Below are 16,181 nucleotides of genomic sequence, written 5' to 3' on the forward strand. Positions count from 1 at the left end.
ACTGACCTTTGTGGGGCTGACTGTCCTCCCTGGGTACTGGGGTTAACGTGAAGGAAGGTTGTTGTTGCCTGTTTCCGTTTGTCCAAAGTTTGTTAGTTTCTCGTTTTGTTTGCTGTCGTGTCTTTATATGTAATTACAAACCCAACTTTAAAGTATTGTTATTTTTTCTTTAAACTGCCGGTTGTTTTATTAGTAAATCACAGGAAGAAAGAAAACATCGTCTTTTATATTTACCTGCTTATTTACCATTTCTGGTGTTTTTCGTTCCTTCCCCAAGTTCCAGGCTTCCATCTGTGGTATTTCCCTTTGGCTTGAAGGACAGCATTTAGCCTTTCTTGTAGTGCAATCTGCTGGTGATGGATTCTTTCAGCTTTTGTTTACCTGAAAATGGTTGTATTTCACGCTCAAAAGTTTGAATGAAGTTTTCCCTGAATGTTGACAGTTTTTTTTTTCTTTCAGCTCTGTTTTTTTAACTTAACTTAATATGTAATTTTCTCTCATGTTCTTGAATAAGCCGAGCAGATCCAGACATACATCACTTAACTTTATAGAATGGCCGACTAATAGGGATGAGTGATTGTAAGAATTTTAGCCATCCTTCACATTTTTCCTCTACTCCTTGAATCCTGTCTTAACTGCTGGTCTCTTTCTCTTTTCCAGGGAAACTCCTATTCTCATTTAGACATGTTATCTTGTTCCGGATCACAAAAAAGATGGGAGATTTCCCAATGTGTTTTGCAAAATTGCAGAGCTCTTATTCTTAGACCTGAAAACAGCCGTAAACGTGTGACCGTCGTTGTCCTTAGAGACGTTGTTCCATCGTGTTCAGGGCCCCACTGTGATTTCAGTCCTTGTTTCCTGTCTGTCACGTGAGTCACTTCTCCAGCTGTTTTGAGGCGATCGTCTTACTTCTTTGAAGTTCGTCCGTGTGGTGTTTAGACTTGGTTCTCTTGCTAGTCACTCTGCTTGGGCTTCTCTGAGCTTCTTGGATCTGTAGGTCAGTAGTTTTCCTCAAATTTGCAACACTTTGGCCTTTATTTCTTCAAAACTTTCTCTGTTTCAGTCTTTTTCTATTGGGATTCCCAGTTAGACCTCTGTTAGATCTTTTTGATATTGCCCTGTGGGTCTCTGAGTCTGTATTTGTCCCTCTTTAATCACTTCTTTCTCTGTTCGGACTGGATCATTTCTACTGATCTGTCTTCAGATTCCCTGTCTTCTCCAGTCAGCTCTGCAGTCTGTCCAGTGAAGTTTTCATTTGTCGATGTATCTGCAGTTCTGGGATTTCCACTTAAGTCTTTTTTATGGCTGCTGAGTCTTTGCTGAGATTTCCCTGTCTGCTCACGTACTGAGGCCACATTTTCCCAGCATTCTTTGAACCTGTTTGTAAAAGCTTCTCTCATGGTTTTGTCAAGTCCGACATCGGGGGCGTCTCGATTCAGTCTCTGTCGACTGCTTTTTCCTTTGACCGTGGGTCATGGTTTCCTGTCTCTCTGCATGTCTAGCCATTGGCGCTTGGATGCTGGATTTTGTGGATGACATGTCGTCATCCTCTGAAGAGTACTGACTCTTGTTTTAGTTCAGCTCCTGGCTGCTCATCTTGAACTTGTGTGTCTTGTGTCTCACTTTGGTGTTCAGTAGGGTCTGTGGAAATCCCATGGTGTTTCTGAGCTCCCTCACCCAGTGGGGCTCACCCTGCAGACTTGCCTTCCCTGTGCAGGTTTTAGGCTTGGTTGGGGTGGGTCTTACGTAGGGTATGATCCTTACTCCCAGGGAAGGGCCTTTGGCGACTTGGCCGGATGCTGGGAGGGAGAGCGTCGTGTGGGCTACACTCCAGCGAGGACTGCCGCTCATGCATGTGTTTTGCTTACATCACACGGCTGTTTCACGCTGTCCTCTCTCCCTGGACCCTTCATCTTAGTTCCATAAGTAACTTTATGTTTAATGCTAATTACAAGTCTGTGTGGATGTCTGTTTAGTCATTTGGTTTTCTGAATCTCGTCTGTTGGATTCTTCTGGAATGTTTCGTGGGGGCTGCGTCCCCGTATTTGTGCATGTCGATGACGGTTTTGATGGCTAGAAAAGCCGTGGCTCACGTTTTCTTTCCTTGAGAATCTATCTTGAGTAAATAGTTACAACTCGATAATTTTTTTCCTGGTATGGAAGGTTGCTGTCAGTCTGATGATAGTCTAATTTTATTTCTCTTGTGTTTCTCATGTGTTCTTTCTGCCCAAAGATGCCCACAGAATTCTTTTCCCTTAAAGCCCAGCCTTTTACTTGGAATTGGCTGTCTTGGGTTGGCGTTCTCAGGGAGAGGTTGTGTTCTTTCAACATGCAGTTAAACCTTTTTGTATTCAGGAACATTTTCTTTAATGCTTTCTTTGTTTTTGTTTTCCTCTTCGGAGATTCCTGTTACTCAGACGCTGTATCTTTTGTATCTGCCATCAGTATTGGTCCTTTTCTCTTTAATCCTTTCAGTCTCTCTTTTAAAAACTTTTACCCTGTTTATGCTTCTCGCTCTTCTAATTCCTTCTTAAGGTATCATTTGTTGCGTTTGTTTGCTCTTGTGTTCTTTTTCGTGGAGAGTCTTCATTTCTCAGGTGAAATTTTCTTTTGTTTCTGATGTTTCCTTGCCTTTGTCACCTCATTTCTGAGTTTCGCTGATTCTGATTTATGTTATTCTTTCATGCTTCTTATCATTTTCTCAGTGTCTTTTAGTTTGTTTGGAAATAGAACATAGCAGTTTTGATCTCGTTTTGATTACGTCTTTTTGCGGTTTCTGATCATCTGTAGGGATGTTGTTCTGCTCCTTATTCTCTTTTTTTCCTAGGGCAGCTTCTCTGGGACCTGACCTCTCTGTGGTTCACTTTTATGTGAATTTTGCTGTCTTGAGCCTTTAGGAGGAGGTGGTTTGCAGGTTTGCCAGCTTCACTGAGCTCCTCTTCCGTTGTTTCCGCGTGGTGACGAACTTGCTGTCTGAGACGTCAGGCTCTGCTGCTCCCTGACTCTCACCTGGACCTTCTTGCCTCCATGGTCCCGGACTGTCCTGCTCAGCTTTAATTTCGCTCCTCGCAGGTTCTCTTCTGCGTGAGGCCCTGTGCTGCGGGGCCCTGGCAGGTTGGAGGCAGAGTTCCTAGTGGCGAGGCTGCTGCTGAGAGGAGAGAACTCCTGGCTGTAGCTGCTGCTCTCCAGTGAACCTGCCACTCCTCCCGGTGAACACCCGCTGGCCCCTGGGGGCCTTGGGGCCTCGCAGCTGCCCCACTGCTCTTCCTGCAGAGTTTTCAGATAGGCTTGTGGCTGCTCGCGGTTCATCTTCACCGGTTTGGTTGTAAATGTTGTCTGCTAGCGTTTGGTTTTGCTTTCTAGTTGCTATGTGTTTTATATGGCCTTTGGGAAGATTCAAAGAAACTTTGACGCCTCTGGCATCTTCTTCCCAGAATATAATGATTAGTGTTTTTCAAAATGTTTTTCTTTTGATTTAGAGTAGTTTCAAACATATAGAAAAGTTGTAAGAACAGTATAAAAAACTCCATTCAGATTCTCAATTCTGAACATTTTACCACCTTTATTTTGATACCCCCTTTTCTTTTTTTTTTTTTTTTTGCAGTACGTGGGCCTCTCACTGTTGTGGCCTCTCCCGTCGCGGAGCACAGGCTCCGGACGCGCAGGCTCAGCGGCCATGGCTCACAGGCCCAGCCGCTCTGCGGCATGTGGGATCTTCCCAGACCGGGGCACAAACCCGCGTCCCCTGCGTCGGCAGGTGGACGCTCAACCACTGCGTCACCAGGGAAGCCCTCGTCACCCCCTCTTTACACACACAAGTACGCGTGTGGGATGTTCCGTCACCCCTAAATGCTGACAACGCTGGACGTTCTCTTGTGTTACTACTGCACCCATCCCCCCACATCGGGAAATCAGCCCTGATGCCCCAGGGTCCCCAGACCTGCTCCCACTTCACCGCCTGTCCTGGTTTCTCTTTGATCCAGGCGTGTGCGGTGTCCGGCTGGCTTGTGGCGTGAACCTCTTCCCAGTCTCCCCGTTCCTGACGGTGCTGAAGAGGGCAGGTCTCTTGTTCTGTAGGATGACCCTTGGCATCACTAGGTGATCTTAGCCTTGATCACCTGGTTAAGTTGCCTGGCTGAGAAAGCAGCTTTCTCCACTGTGTAGTCAGTTAGTCCCTTAGCGCTTATCAGTGTTGTGTAAGGAGGCACTCCAGGGTCACGCAGGTACTCTGTTCCCATCACCCCTCACCCGGCCTTAGCACCCTTGCAGACTGCCCTTGCGTCAGGACCGCCAGGCTGGGGGCCAGGTCACGATGCTCAGTTTCCATCACGCCTTCCACATTTACTGGTTGCCTTCTGCCGTGAAGAAGAGCTTCCCTCCCTCCCTCCCTCCTTCCCTCCCTCCGTCCTCATTCATTCATGCATTCATTCATCACTGTGTATGGACGCATGGATTCCTGCTGTATTCAGAGGGTTGTAATCAATGCTCTCGTTATTTCTAGATTTGGTCAGTGGAAGCTTCTTCAAGCGGTTTCCTATATCCTTTTGAAACGTTGCCCTCGTCCTGTAAGCGTGAGAGGTGTCCAGGTGCCTCTTGTGCTTCCCCTGCCCTCACCCGCAGTGGCGCCCAGGAGCCTGCTTCCTTGCGGTGGAGGGTGGTATTTAGAGACCAGTATCTGAGCACTGTGTGTGCTGATTGCTACGGGGGTCCCTGCTCCAGGCCCCCAGCAGTCAGAGCCCGGAACGCATGTATGTGTACAAGTGAGTGTGTGCGTGCGTGCGCGCGTGCCCCTTTCTGTATCTAGAACAACCCTGTGTGTTCTAGTTGATGCTGAGATTCTAGTCTAGGACCTCAGGGCTGCTTCTAGTCTTCTTCGTTTCCTTACTTTTGAATCCCTTCACAGACAGACAGAACGCGAGTTCCCGTTATTTTCAATATATTTGTTTTTTTATTTTTTTTGGCTCAATGTAACCAGTCCCTGAACCACTCTGGCCGCTGGGGTCCCTGTGCTGGGAGGGGAGGGCTCGTGGGAAAGGCATGTGGATTAACTTCTGCCTTAGGCGTTTTCTAAAGAAGAGAAAAAGAGCGCGTATTTCCAGACTGACGGGGAGGGCGTGAGTGTGGGGAGGAGTGTGGGGTGAGGGCGCACCTTGAGGAGACGGTGGGAGGGATGCACGCCACCGGAGGTCCTGCGGCGTGGCCTCGTACGTTGCTGGTTGTGCCTAATTTAGGTCTTCAGGGGTACTTGTGGGTTATATGTGTGACAGTTAATACGAAATCTGGAATTTAAAAAGTCCTTCATATGCCTTTGTTCATCAGAGCTAAGGCTTAATTTCTCTTTTTCTGTTTTTAGTTTAGGATTATTTCTTTAGGGTGTGTCTTTAAAAACAAATTTATTGTGAACTCATTTTAGACTTGCACGAAGAGTACAGAGAGTTCCTGTATATCCCCCAGCTTGCCCTAACGTGCATCACTGGTGTGATACTGCTGACTAGGGACCTTATTTGACTTGGTCTTTCAGAATTTAATTTTAAGTTAAGAAACTTTATATTTTAGAGCAGTTTTAGGTTCACAGCCAAATTGAGTGGAAAGTGCAGAGAGTTCCCATACGCCCCCCCGCCCCGTCCCCCGCTCCCCTCGCACCTGCACAGCCTCCCGCATCATCCACGCCCCCACCGGATGCTGCGTTTGTTGCAATCGATGAACCTGCACGGACACTTCATCACCACCAGAGTCCACAGTTTACATCCGGGTTCCCTCTTGGTGTTGCACGTTCTGTGGGTTTGGACAGATGTATGATGGCCTGTATCCACCTTTACAGTAGAATACAGAGTAGTTTCACGGCCCTAAACATCCTCTGTGCTTCATCTGTCGTCCCTCCTTCCCCCCAGCCCCTGGCAACCCTTGATCTTTTTACTGTCTCCATAGTTTTGTCTTTTCCAGAGTGTCATAGAGTTGGAATCATACAGTCTGTAGCCTTTTCAGATTGGCTTCTTTCACTTAGTTAAATGTATCTAAGCTTCCTCCGTGTCCTCTCGTGGCTTGGTACCTCATTTCTCTCTTTCCAGGGCTGAATAACATTCTGCTGTCTGGGTGCACCACAGTTTATTTATCTGTCACCTGCTGAAGGACATCTTGGTTACTTCCAAGTTTTGGCCACTGTGAATACAGCTGCTATAAATACCCGTGTGCAGGCTTTTGTGTGGACATGAGTTTTCAGCTCCTTTGGGTAAATACCGAGGAGCACGGTTGCTGGTTCGTATGGTGAGAGTATGTTTAGTTTTGTAAAAACCTGCCGGGCTGTCTTGCAGAGTAGCTGCTCCATGTCGCATTCCCGTTGGTTACGAGTGAGGTTCCTGCTGCTCCACGTCCTCACCAGCACCTGGTGTTGTCGGTGCTCTAGATTCTGGCCGTCCTAGTAGGTGTGTTGTGGTGTCTCATTGCTTGAAATTGCATTTCCCTGATGCATGACGTGGAGCGTCTCTTCATGTGCTGCTTCTTTGGCGAGGGGTCTTTTAAGATCGTTGATCCATTTTATTTTATTTTTTAAATTTTTATTTATTTATTTATTTCGGTACGCGGGCCTCTCACTGCTGTGGCCTCTCCCGCTGCGGAGCACAGGCTCCGGACGCGCAGGCTCAGCGGCCATGGCTCACGGGCCCAGCTGCTCTGCGGCATGTGGGATCTTCCTGGACCGGGGCACGAACCCGTGTCCCCTGCATCGGCAGGCGGACTCTCAACCACTGCGCCACCAGGGAAGCCCCGTTGATCCATTTTAAAAATTGAGTTGTTTGTTTTCTTGCTATTGAGTTTTCGGAGTTCTTTGTATAGTTTGGATGAGTTGTTTTTTTTTTTTAACCAGATACATCTTTTGCAAATGTTTTGTGTGTATTTGATTGTTACCATTCTCCACTGAAGGTGTAGGATCCCATCCAGTACCCCTCCTGGAATTTGGTCACCATGTCTCTGTAGCCTTCTCTGGTCTATGACGGGTCCTCTGTCTTTGCCTGTCTTTCCTGATCTTGACACTTTGAAGAGTGTGTGGTCGGTTATTTGGTAGAAGGTCTCTTAATTTGAGCTCATCTTACGTTTCCTTCTTGATGAAACCCAGGTTATGTAATTTGGCTGGAATGTCGCACCAGTGATGCTGTGTCCTCAGTGCATCGTATCAGGAGGTACGTGACATCTGTGTCCCGCTGCGAGTGATCACTCTGAACACTTGGTTCTGGGGGGGGGGTCCCAGGCATCTCCGCTGGAAAATCTGTGTCCCTTTGTAATGAAAGTGTCTTGTGGGAAATGCTGAGGGACCGCGCCCTCCTGTTTCTCCTCATTGGCACCACTGCTTCCCGTGGTCGGTGACCGCGGGCTGACAGGCTCTCCTCCTCTGTCCCCCGTTTGCTGGCTGGAATTCTGCCAGCCCTGCTTGGTCCTCGCGAGCCCTTCAGTTGGGCTCCTCTGTCCTGTTGACATAACCTGTCACCTTCTGAAGGGTTCTTACTCTCTCACGTCACAAATGTTCCAGGCTTACCTTATATTTTTCCTGCCCTAACGGTGGAATCGACCGTTTCTCCACAGAGCCGCGGTTCTTTTTGTTGGGATGTGTGTGCAGGGACCAGGTCTGGGCACCGGTGTGCTCGGGCCCCTGGGTGTCTTGCTCCAGCCCCCTCGGGGGTACAGCTGGGGATACGTGCACCGCCCCACCTGTGTTTTCTGTGTCTGTACCGAAGGCGGTGGGTCCAACCTGATGTGACAGGTCCTCCGAGCCGTCCCGCGTCCCACGTGGGAGGCCTGACTCTCATCGTCACGATGGGTTTGCTGTTTGTTCCACCCTACTTTGCAGATAAAAAGGAGATCCACAACTGCTAAGCCCTGTGCGAAGGAAGTGGCTGACTGTCCAGAGTAGCATGTGTCTGCCCAGTTCTTCCTGTGTGTAGCCCTGCGGCGCCCCCGAGTTCCGCGTCCTCAGCGCCGCAGAGTTACTAGATGAGCCCTTTCCTGCTGCCCCGCAGCAGGCTGTGTCCCTCCGAGTGGCACAGCTGGGCTCTTCTGCTGTCTGTCCTCCAGTGTGGCCCCCCCCCCGCTTTCGTTTGGTTGTTTATTTTGGGGGTTCTCAGAGCCGGAGCTGTACAAATGCCTGCACCCAGCAGTGCCGTCTCCTCCCCCTCAGACACAAGCGTGTGTTTGCGATTTCCGCCTCCCTTGAGGAAGCGTGATGTCGGCGCCCTTCTGCCGTGGCCGTTTTCACCTCGCACGTTCTGGAGTGCACTCCACGCCGTTTTGTGGCGGTGCTCCCCATCCTTCACAGCAAGCGGGGTGCTTCTCCGCACCCACGTGTCTTGGGCGACCCCCTCCCTTGTGCACGGACGGTGTTGTATTCTTGGGGGGGTGTGTTGTGGGGTGAAGGTACGTGGGTCGGTAGTTCCGTTAGGAATTGCCAAGCTCCCCTCTGGAGGGTCGTGCCTGTTCTCACCCGCCGGTGGTGAGGGAAAGGGCCTGTCTCCCCACAGCCTCCTGGCGTGTGTTGCCACAGTTTGTAATTTTGCTGATCTGTTGGGCAACAGGGGTGCTCAGTTTCAGTGAATGTGCTGTGGGTGCTTGAGAACAAGGCGTATTCTTAGGCAGGGTGTAGGACTTGCTGGGTTTATAGGGGGTGCACCTTACCGATTACGCCCACTGTGTCTTTGCTTATTTTTGTCCACGTGATGTGTTTTGTGCTGGATGGATGTGGTGTCCCAGAGCTTTCCGTTGTTAGTGTGTTTTTGTCTTTTTTTTTTTTAATAAATTCATTTATTTATTATTTATTTTAGGCTGCGTTGGGTCTTCGTTGCTGCACGCAGGCTTTCTCTAGTTGTGGCGAGCGGGGGCTACTCTTCGTTGCGGTGCGTGGGCTTCTCACTGCAGTGGCTTCTCTTGTTGCGGAGCACAGGCTCTGGGCATGTGGGCTTCAGTAGTTGAGGCGCGTGGGCTCAGCAGTTGTGGCTTGCAGGCTCTAGAGCGCAGGCTCAGTAGTTGTGGCGCACGGGCTTAGTTGCTCCGTGGCATGTGGGATCTTCCTGGACCAGGGATTGAACCCGTGTCCCCAGCATTGGCAGGCGGATTCTTAACCACTGAGCCACCAGGGAAGTCCTTGTGTTTCTGTCTTTATCTCCTTGCATCTCCTGCAGTTTTTGCCTTGTATGGGGGTTGCTGTGTTATTTGGTACATAAACATCCGTAAGTGTTACATGTTCACCGTGAGTCGTGATTTTTACCATTGAAAAGCGTCAGCCTTTGCCCAGTGGGCTTGATGTCTCCTTTGTCCTCAGTCAGGGCCGTTGCCCCTGCTCTCCTGTGTGCATCAGCCTGGAACACCTCCATTCTGCTTGATTTGTAGCCCTTCCTTTAGGTATGTCTCTTGTGTAGAGCACACGGCGGGCTTGTTTTCTGAGTCCAGTCGAAAGCGTTTTCCTGTCAGGGGTGAGTTAAGCCCGTCATCTGTATTGATACAGCTGACAAGGTGGGTTCTGACTCGGTCACAGTGCTTTATGATGATGTGTACTTTTTATAGTTGCTCTGTTTTTTGGTGAGATGTGTGGTCTTTGCTCCTTAATTAAGATTTTTGTTTGTGTTTAGGATGGTTTTTAACTGTGCTCTAGTGGTTACTTTTGTATGTAAGTGTTCCTGGGCGTCTTCAGTCCTCGGTTTTCACGTGTGTTTCCTGTTCGGCTTGCGTCAGCCTTCTCCTCGGCTCCCCGGTGGCCACACTGCATCCGGAGCCTGTTGTGTCCCCTTCCCTTTCCCTTTCGTGCTTTGTTACGTCATTTCTACCTTGTCACAGCGCTTGACGTTTCCCAGCCTCCTCCTCACCTCTGCTGTAGCACCAGCTGCATGTTTATATATTATAAATGCTTATTGCTGCGTTTTTCTGAGGTTTCCCCGCTCTTCCCTTGTTGGGACGGCCCCTGCCTGTGGCTGAGCCTTCGCAAAGCTCAGGTGCAGAGTCCCCTGATGTTTTGCAGGTTGAAACGGTTTTTCTGTGGCCTTGATGTGTGGAGGACGGTTAGGCTGGATATACAAATGTGGGTTCACACTTGCTTTCAGTGATTTTTCGGTGCTGTTGCATTGCTTTCTGTGTTGGTTTGGGAAAGCCTGATGCCAGGTTAATTCTCTCGTCTTGATGGTTTATTTTCTCTTTTTACCTGGAGGGTTTTCTTTATCTTGGAAAGCTGACCGTTTTAGGAGACTTTGTGGAAGTTGATTTTTATGCGTTAACTTTCCCAGGTGCCCACATGCCCTTTCAGTGTGTCGGTTTGTTTTGTTTTCTGTTTCTTGAAAGTTTCCTTGGATTATAGTTTGAGTGTTAACCTCTGCCGCACGTTTGTCTTCCTTCTCCGGGGGCTCTGACGACTGAGTACATGTCCTCCTTTGGTTGCTTCCTTTTCCCCTGTTTTTTTTCCTGGCCCTTTAATTTCTTTTCTTTGTCTCATTTTTATTCTCTTGTTTTTCTGCCTTTCTTCTTTGCCTCTTACTACATTTTTATTCGAGTCTTTTCTCCCCTGAGCACCTTATGGTTTATATTAATTTCTGAGATACTTTTGTCCTTTTTTCTCATTTCTTTCTTGTGTCAAATCAACTCTCATTTCTTTCTGGTTTTCAGTCCATTTTCCATTTTTATTCGAGTCTTTTCTCCCCTGAGCACCTTATGGTTTATATTAATTTCTGAGATACTTTTGTCCTTTTTTCTCATTTCTTTCTTGTGTCAAATCAACTCTCATTTCTTTCTGGTTTTCAGTCCATTTTCCATTTTTATTCGAGTCTTTTCTCCCCTGAGCACCTTATGGTTTATATTAATTTCTGAGATACTTTTGTCCTTTTTTCTCATTTCTTTCTTGTGTCAAATCAACTCTCATTTCTTTCTGGTTTTCAGTCCATTTTCCTCCTAAGTTTTGAGGTTTTGATTCAAGGTGATTTTCATATCCTCAGATGTTAAGTATATTTTGTTTTGTTGAAAGCGTTGTCTTACAGTTTTCTTGTTTTTCCAGACTGACTTTGTCTCTGATACGTGTGGAGTTTCATCTTCTGATTTTTTGCAGTGGTTCTTTGTGGACCTGCGTATCTTCCTCGTGTGCATTTTCATGGTTGGGGTGTTTACAAGATTCGCCCTCCGACGGTGCCCTCTGCTGACAGTTCTGCAGAGCCCGGTGGCTTCGCGGGTGTCTGTCCGAGGGTGAGGAGGGCTGAGTGTCCTCTGGAGGCGAGGCCCTGTGCCTGCCGGCCCCTGCATTCCCCCCGCTTACTTCTTTGCCTGCCGCCGCTGCCCAGTTTCGAAGGACTCATCTCAGAAGCTGTGCGCTCTTAGGCCCCCCAGGCCCGCTCTGGCGGGAGCCCCCCCCCCCCGCTCTGTCTCTGGTGCTCGGCCTCGTGGAGGCACTGTGGGCCCCGCCCAGGAGCATCGTTCCGCGTGGGGTCCGGGCCCCATCCTCGTGTTGTGCGGGTGCCGTGTCCCGGGTAGGTCTGTGTTTCCCTCCCTGTTCTGGACGGTTCTTGGGGAGACGATGGGAGGTGCCGGGGTGAGCTTGTCTTCAGCCTCCTGCGAGTGGCCCTTGTTCTGAGCTGAGCGCCCGAGGGGCTCCGTCGCTGCCGCTTTTCACAGCGCCCTCCAGCTGCCTGTGCTGGGCGTGGGCTCCGTTTCATGGACAAGTGTGGGGACTGCGCCGGCAGAAGCGGAGCAGAGCAAGCTGGCGGGGGCCTGTGCTCTTGGCGCCGTGACCTCATCACTCGCCGTCCGGGACGCAGGGACATCACGCGGGTTAGAGGTGCCCTCTCGTGGGCACAGACCTCTCACTGTTGTCGAGGGGGCTCTGGGGGGAGCGGCAACAAGGCCCCCGTGGTGCGAGTCCCCCCGAGACAGTCCCTGAGGGGCTGGTGCTCTCTGCCGACTGGGCGAGCGGCCACGGCAGGTCTGAAGCTGCGCCGGCTGCCACCGCTGGTTGTGCGCGGCCCTGGGGGCCCCAGCGAAGTGACCCCGCGAGCCAGGTGGGGTTGGGACGGAGGTGATTGTTTCCATTTGGTTTTCACCTTGAGTGTTTGTTGCCTGTTAGGTTGGTTGTGGTGTTTTTGACAGTGGAAAGATTGCCTTCAAAGGAGATACCAGCCTCCTTTCATGAATCCTCTCAGCAGTCCTGTGACAGGACATGATGAATGGTCACACAGCACTTTCAGGGAGGAAGCTGGCCTCCGGGAGAATGTAAACCGTGTGTCCACGGTCGCTTTGTTTCAACCCCAGTGCCTGCAAATACAAAACAAAACACACCGAATCAGCCTCTTTGCTGGAGTGTGAATGTTGTTGAAGGTGGACACCGGCACCTGCCCCGCAGTTTTCTGTCATCTGAGGTCACTGCTGGTCGCTCAGCTGCCGTGCCCGAGGGCCGCTTCCCCAGGCTTCCCGCATGGGGCTCTGGGCCGGACCGGTCCTTGCGCCCGCAGGCTGGGCGCTGGGTTCCTGTGACCGCCTTCTGGCCAGGACACCCCAAGGGCAGTACGATCAAAGGACGGCACTCACCCCATGAAATCAGAAGTCATTTGAGTTGTCAAGTAGGATGCCTCTGAGCACATAGGCTTCTTATTCAAGTCCGTAGAACAGTGACGCATGGCAGCGTCGTGACCTTTGGAGCCTGAGACGTGCGGAGTGGGGCCGGTGTGGTCCCGGCCCCGGAGCCCTGGCTGTGGGCTGTGCTAACGCTTGCCTGTCTGGATTGTTTGGAAGCACTGCTGACTTCTGAAAAAGATCTCATTAAAATATTACTGGCAGGGATTGCTTGAGTTTCAGCTTTAAATGCTGTGCCTGAAGGGAGCCCTCACCCCTGTCCCAGCTGGGTTTGGCCGTTGAACTGTTTTGAAAGTAAGAACATCACACGTGGCCCAGAGTTGTAGCGAGTGTCACAGAAGACACCTGGCCCGTGGTTGAGGGAGCGCTTCGCTCTCCACGAGCCCCAAGGTCTGGCGCCGCCCTGTCTGTCCCGGGCGGGGAGGAGCTCCCACCCACCTGACGGCCCGCCGGCCCCGCCCCAGCCGTCTGGCCAGGCGCTGGCCTCGGCTTGGCCTGCAGGCTCCTCCGCGGTGCAGAGGCTTCACACCCCCAGGGCCCCCGGCGCAGGCCAGCTCTCCGGCCGCGGAGGCGGAACCCCGTTTTCCTCCTGGCTCCTCTAAACTGTGTGCTTTCATCACCCCCTTTTCAGGGGCGGTTTGTCTTGTTCACAAAATGCTCCTTTAGGGCCGTTATGGAGACTCAGGGGAAACTGCCAGGAAAACCTAAATAGTTGTTCAAACACGGAAAAGTGTCACCAGAGGACTGGCCTGGAGGAGGGACCCCGGTGGTTTAGGGGTGTCTGAAGGGGGCATAAAGAACACGCGGTTAACGGTGGAAGGTGGAAGAAGGGCGTGTGTGCCCTGAGCTGCCCTGAGTGCCCAGGAGGGACCAGCCTCACCTGCCACCTGCTGGCTGCTTGCTGTGCTGCCGCTTCCTCCAGCATCCTAGGGCTCATCGCTCCCACCTTAAACTTCGAGAGAACGCTGTAAAAATACCACTGTAAGGTTTGCGCTTCAAATATACAAGAGCGACTTTAACCATCAGAATACAGACACTCAGTGTTCATTTCGAGTGGAAAACCGAGGACTGTCCGATTGGGAGTTGCGTGGTTCATGCCTGTGAGTGTCGGTTGGAGGTGGTGACATGCTGAAACCACGGGACGCTGCTGCTGAGGGGCGGCGACGCGGCAGGAGAGCGCCCGGAAACCCGCCTGTGCCAAGCGGGCAGGCATCAGAGCCCCAGCCGTCGCCCGGATCCCCCGCGGGCCGACCAGGCTGGGCGCCGAGCGGTACAGGCCGGCCGAACCCCCGCTGTCAGCCCGGGGAAGCAGGGAGCCCCCTCCAGGCCATGGACGACGTGGTGACTGTGGAGCCCTCGGCGCAGCCAGCCGACCACCGCCAGCCCGCCCAGCCCAGGAGTCTAGACCTTGCGGCCTTGGGAAGTGTGCCTTTGCCGGCGAAGCGGGGATGTCACGGCCGCCGCGGGCACAGCATCAGCACACCTGAGTCCCTGGACGCCTGGAGGTCGGGGACGCCAGCCACAAGCCCTGGAGCTGTTCTGCCGTCCCCTTGGGGCAGGAGCCGCCACCTTTTCCTTCCTCGTGCCCCAGGGGCCAGAGTCTGAGCTCTGGGGGGAGTCTCGGGGTTAGTGTTCTCGAGCGCGTGCCTGAGAGCACCAATCCTGGAGGGTCGGCGTGCCCCCTGCTCTCACCCCTCCCCGTTAGGGACTCGTAAAGCACTTCAGCTCCAGCAGTAGGCCTGGCTTCCTCCAGAGCCAGGGTTTCTTGGGACACCTGTAGGGAAACGTGAGTTGGTCCTGGGGCGGCACCTGGCCCTGCCCCTTCCTTCCAGCGCCGAGGGCCCTGCCCACCTCTGCGCACCACTAACTCGGCTGTCTTCTCCTTTCTCGTCACCAGGGCTCGGGCCCAGGCTCAGCGGTCCCAGGCAGTTCCGGCGTCGGAACCCCCAGACAGTTCACGCGACAAAGGATCACGCGGGTCAACCTCAGGGACCTCATATTTTGTTTAGAAAATGAACGTGAGACAAGCCATTCACTGTTGCTCTACAAAGCATTCCTTAAGTAGCACGGACGCGGCCTCTTAGCCGGCGACGCCTGGGGACTTTTTCTATATTTGCAGATGACGCCTTTTTGTAACAAGCAAATGGGATATTGTTTAAAAGCAGCCACCTCTTTACAATGGAACAGTTTTATATTCCTGTTTCTAAGTCAACTCTTCAGTATGAAGGAAAACACGTTTCTGTAACAGAGAACAAGAGGCCCACGGGTACTCTTAAAGGACAATTAAATCTTAACTCATCTTTGATCGAGTGGCCTTCTTGCCAAACAAGCCATATATAAAAACTGATGGAATCGTTTAGCAAATAAGTAGCTGCCCTCTGTCACCTCATAGCGGTTTCTACATCGTTTGTGCATTTGGTTTAGTTCAACCCAACTTACTGCGGAGGTGTGTGTCTACAGCCGATGACCTCATTTCATTTATTTTATTTTTGTATTAGTCAGTTGGCAAAGCAAACTGATTTTTTTAGACTATTTATCTCCCTCCCGTCCCCGGCCCTCCATTCAGGACCCTCAGGGAGCAGGCAGCTCACTGCCTGCCTGCGCCTGGGGCTCCTCCCTTTCTGCTTCGTGGGGCCCGGCGACGCGGCTCCTTCTGAATGTGTGGGGTCAGCATCTGTACAAATGCATTTTATTTGCTATCGTTTGTAAAGCTGTAAAGTTAAAAGAAATGAAAACCTTTTCAGCATAAATCTATTTTACTTGCACTGTTTTTTAGCTAAAAGTGAAAAAACTTAGACGAAATAAAACCAGAGTTGAGAAGAATCATCAGAAGACTGTTTCTCAGTGTGAATCAAGTGTTGAAAACTGGTTGGTGTATTTTGTCAGTAATTGTACATAACCTTTGGCACACAACGTGAGGACGGCTATGTAGCTATAATTATTTTGCTAAGAGGCTGTATGCAAGCTGTGGACTCGCTTTACAGACGTCCAGAGCAAAAGCCCCTTCTTTGTACCTATTTTTTTATTACAAATATACTAATTGGTTCTTTATATTTTCAGAGGTTATTGTATTAAATTGTCTATTGATAGTACTTTTATGACTGTAAATACTTGGGCTTTCTCCGTGTGAATTCTCACGTTAGACTTTATTCGCGCGTGTGAACTGAATGCTGATCAGTATTTTTTACCAACGCCTGAAAACTGTTACACCTTTTATTTTGTCTTTTAGGAAATCCCTGTCTTTCCATTTTTTCATGTAAATTTTGCACAGTTACTTGTTCATATGTAAATATTTTACTTTCAGAAATGAAGTTTTTAATTGCTATTGTTTTATATAGGATTGAAAGAAAATTAACTCCTTTATTAAAAACAAATTTATCTGTATTTGTTTTGCCTATTTTTCCCAGTTTTCCAGTTGTAGATTCTGCTGCCAGAGGTTCAGCTCTGGTTCCGCTGAGGTGTGTATTTATGAGCTACTTGTTAGAATCAGTGTCTAAAACCCAGCGAATCTGGTAGAAATAGCCTCACTTCCAAGGACAGGACCTGCGTGCTCCAGAGTAGGACCCGGTGAGTCACGTCCGAGGGCCCGGAAGCCG

The 16,181-nt window shown here is 50.4% G+C and overlaps 1 protein-coding gene across 1 annotated transcript in view; it reads left to right on the forward strand.

Moving 5' to 3' along the window:
- Nucleotides 1-15,969, forward strand: part of TAF4 (TATA-box binding protein associated factor 4) — a 71,753-nt gene extending 55,784 nt beyond the window's left edge. Inside the window, exon 15 of the mRNA XM_060122261.1 lies at nt 14,483-15,969. Within this exon, the coding sequence (XP_059978244.1) occupies nt 14,483-14,650 (168 nt within the window). The 3' untranslated portion in view covers nt 14,651-15,969. The remainder of the gene's footprint in view (nt 1-14,482) is intronic.
- The last annotated feature ends 212 nt before the right edge of the window (nt 15,970-16,181 follow it).

The sequence above is a fragment of the Lagenorhynchus albirostris genome, chromosome 15, assembly GCF_949774975.1.
Source record: "Lagenorhynchus albirostris chromosome 15, mLagAlb1.1, whole genome shotgun sequence".
NCBI classification, from domain to species: domain Eukaryota; kingdom Metazoa; phylum Chordata; class Mammalia; order Artiodactyla; family Delphinidae; genus Lagenorhynchus; species Lagenorhynchus albirostris.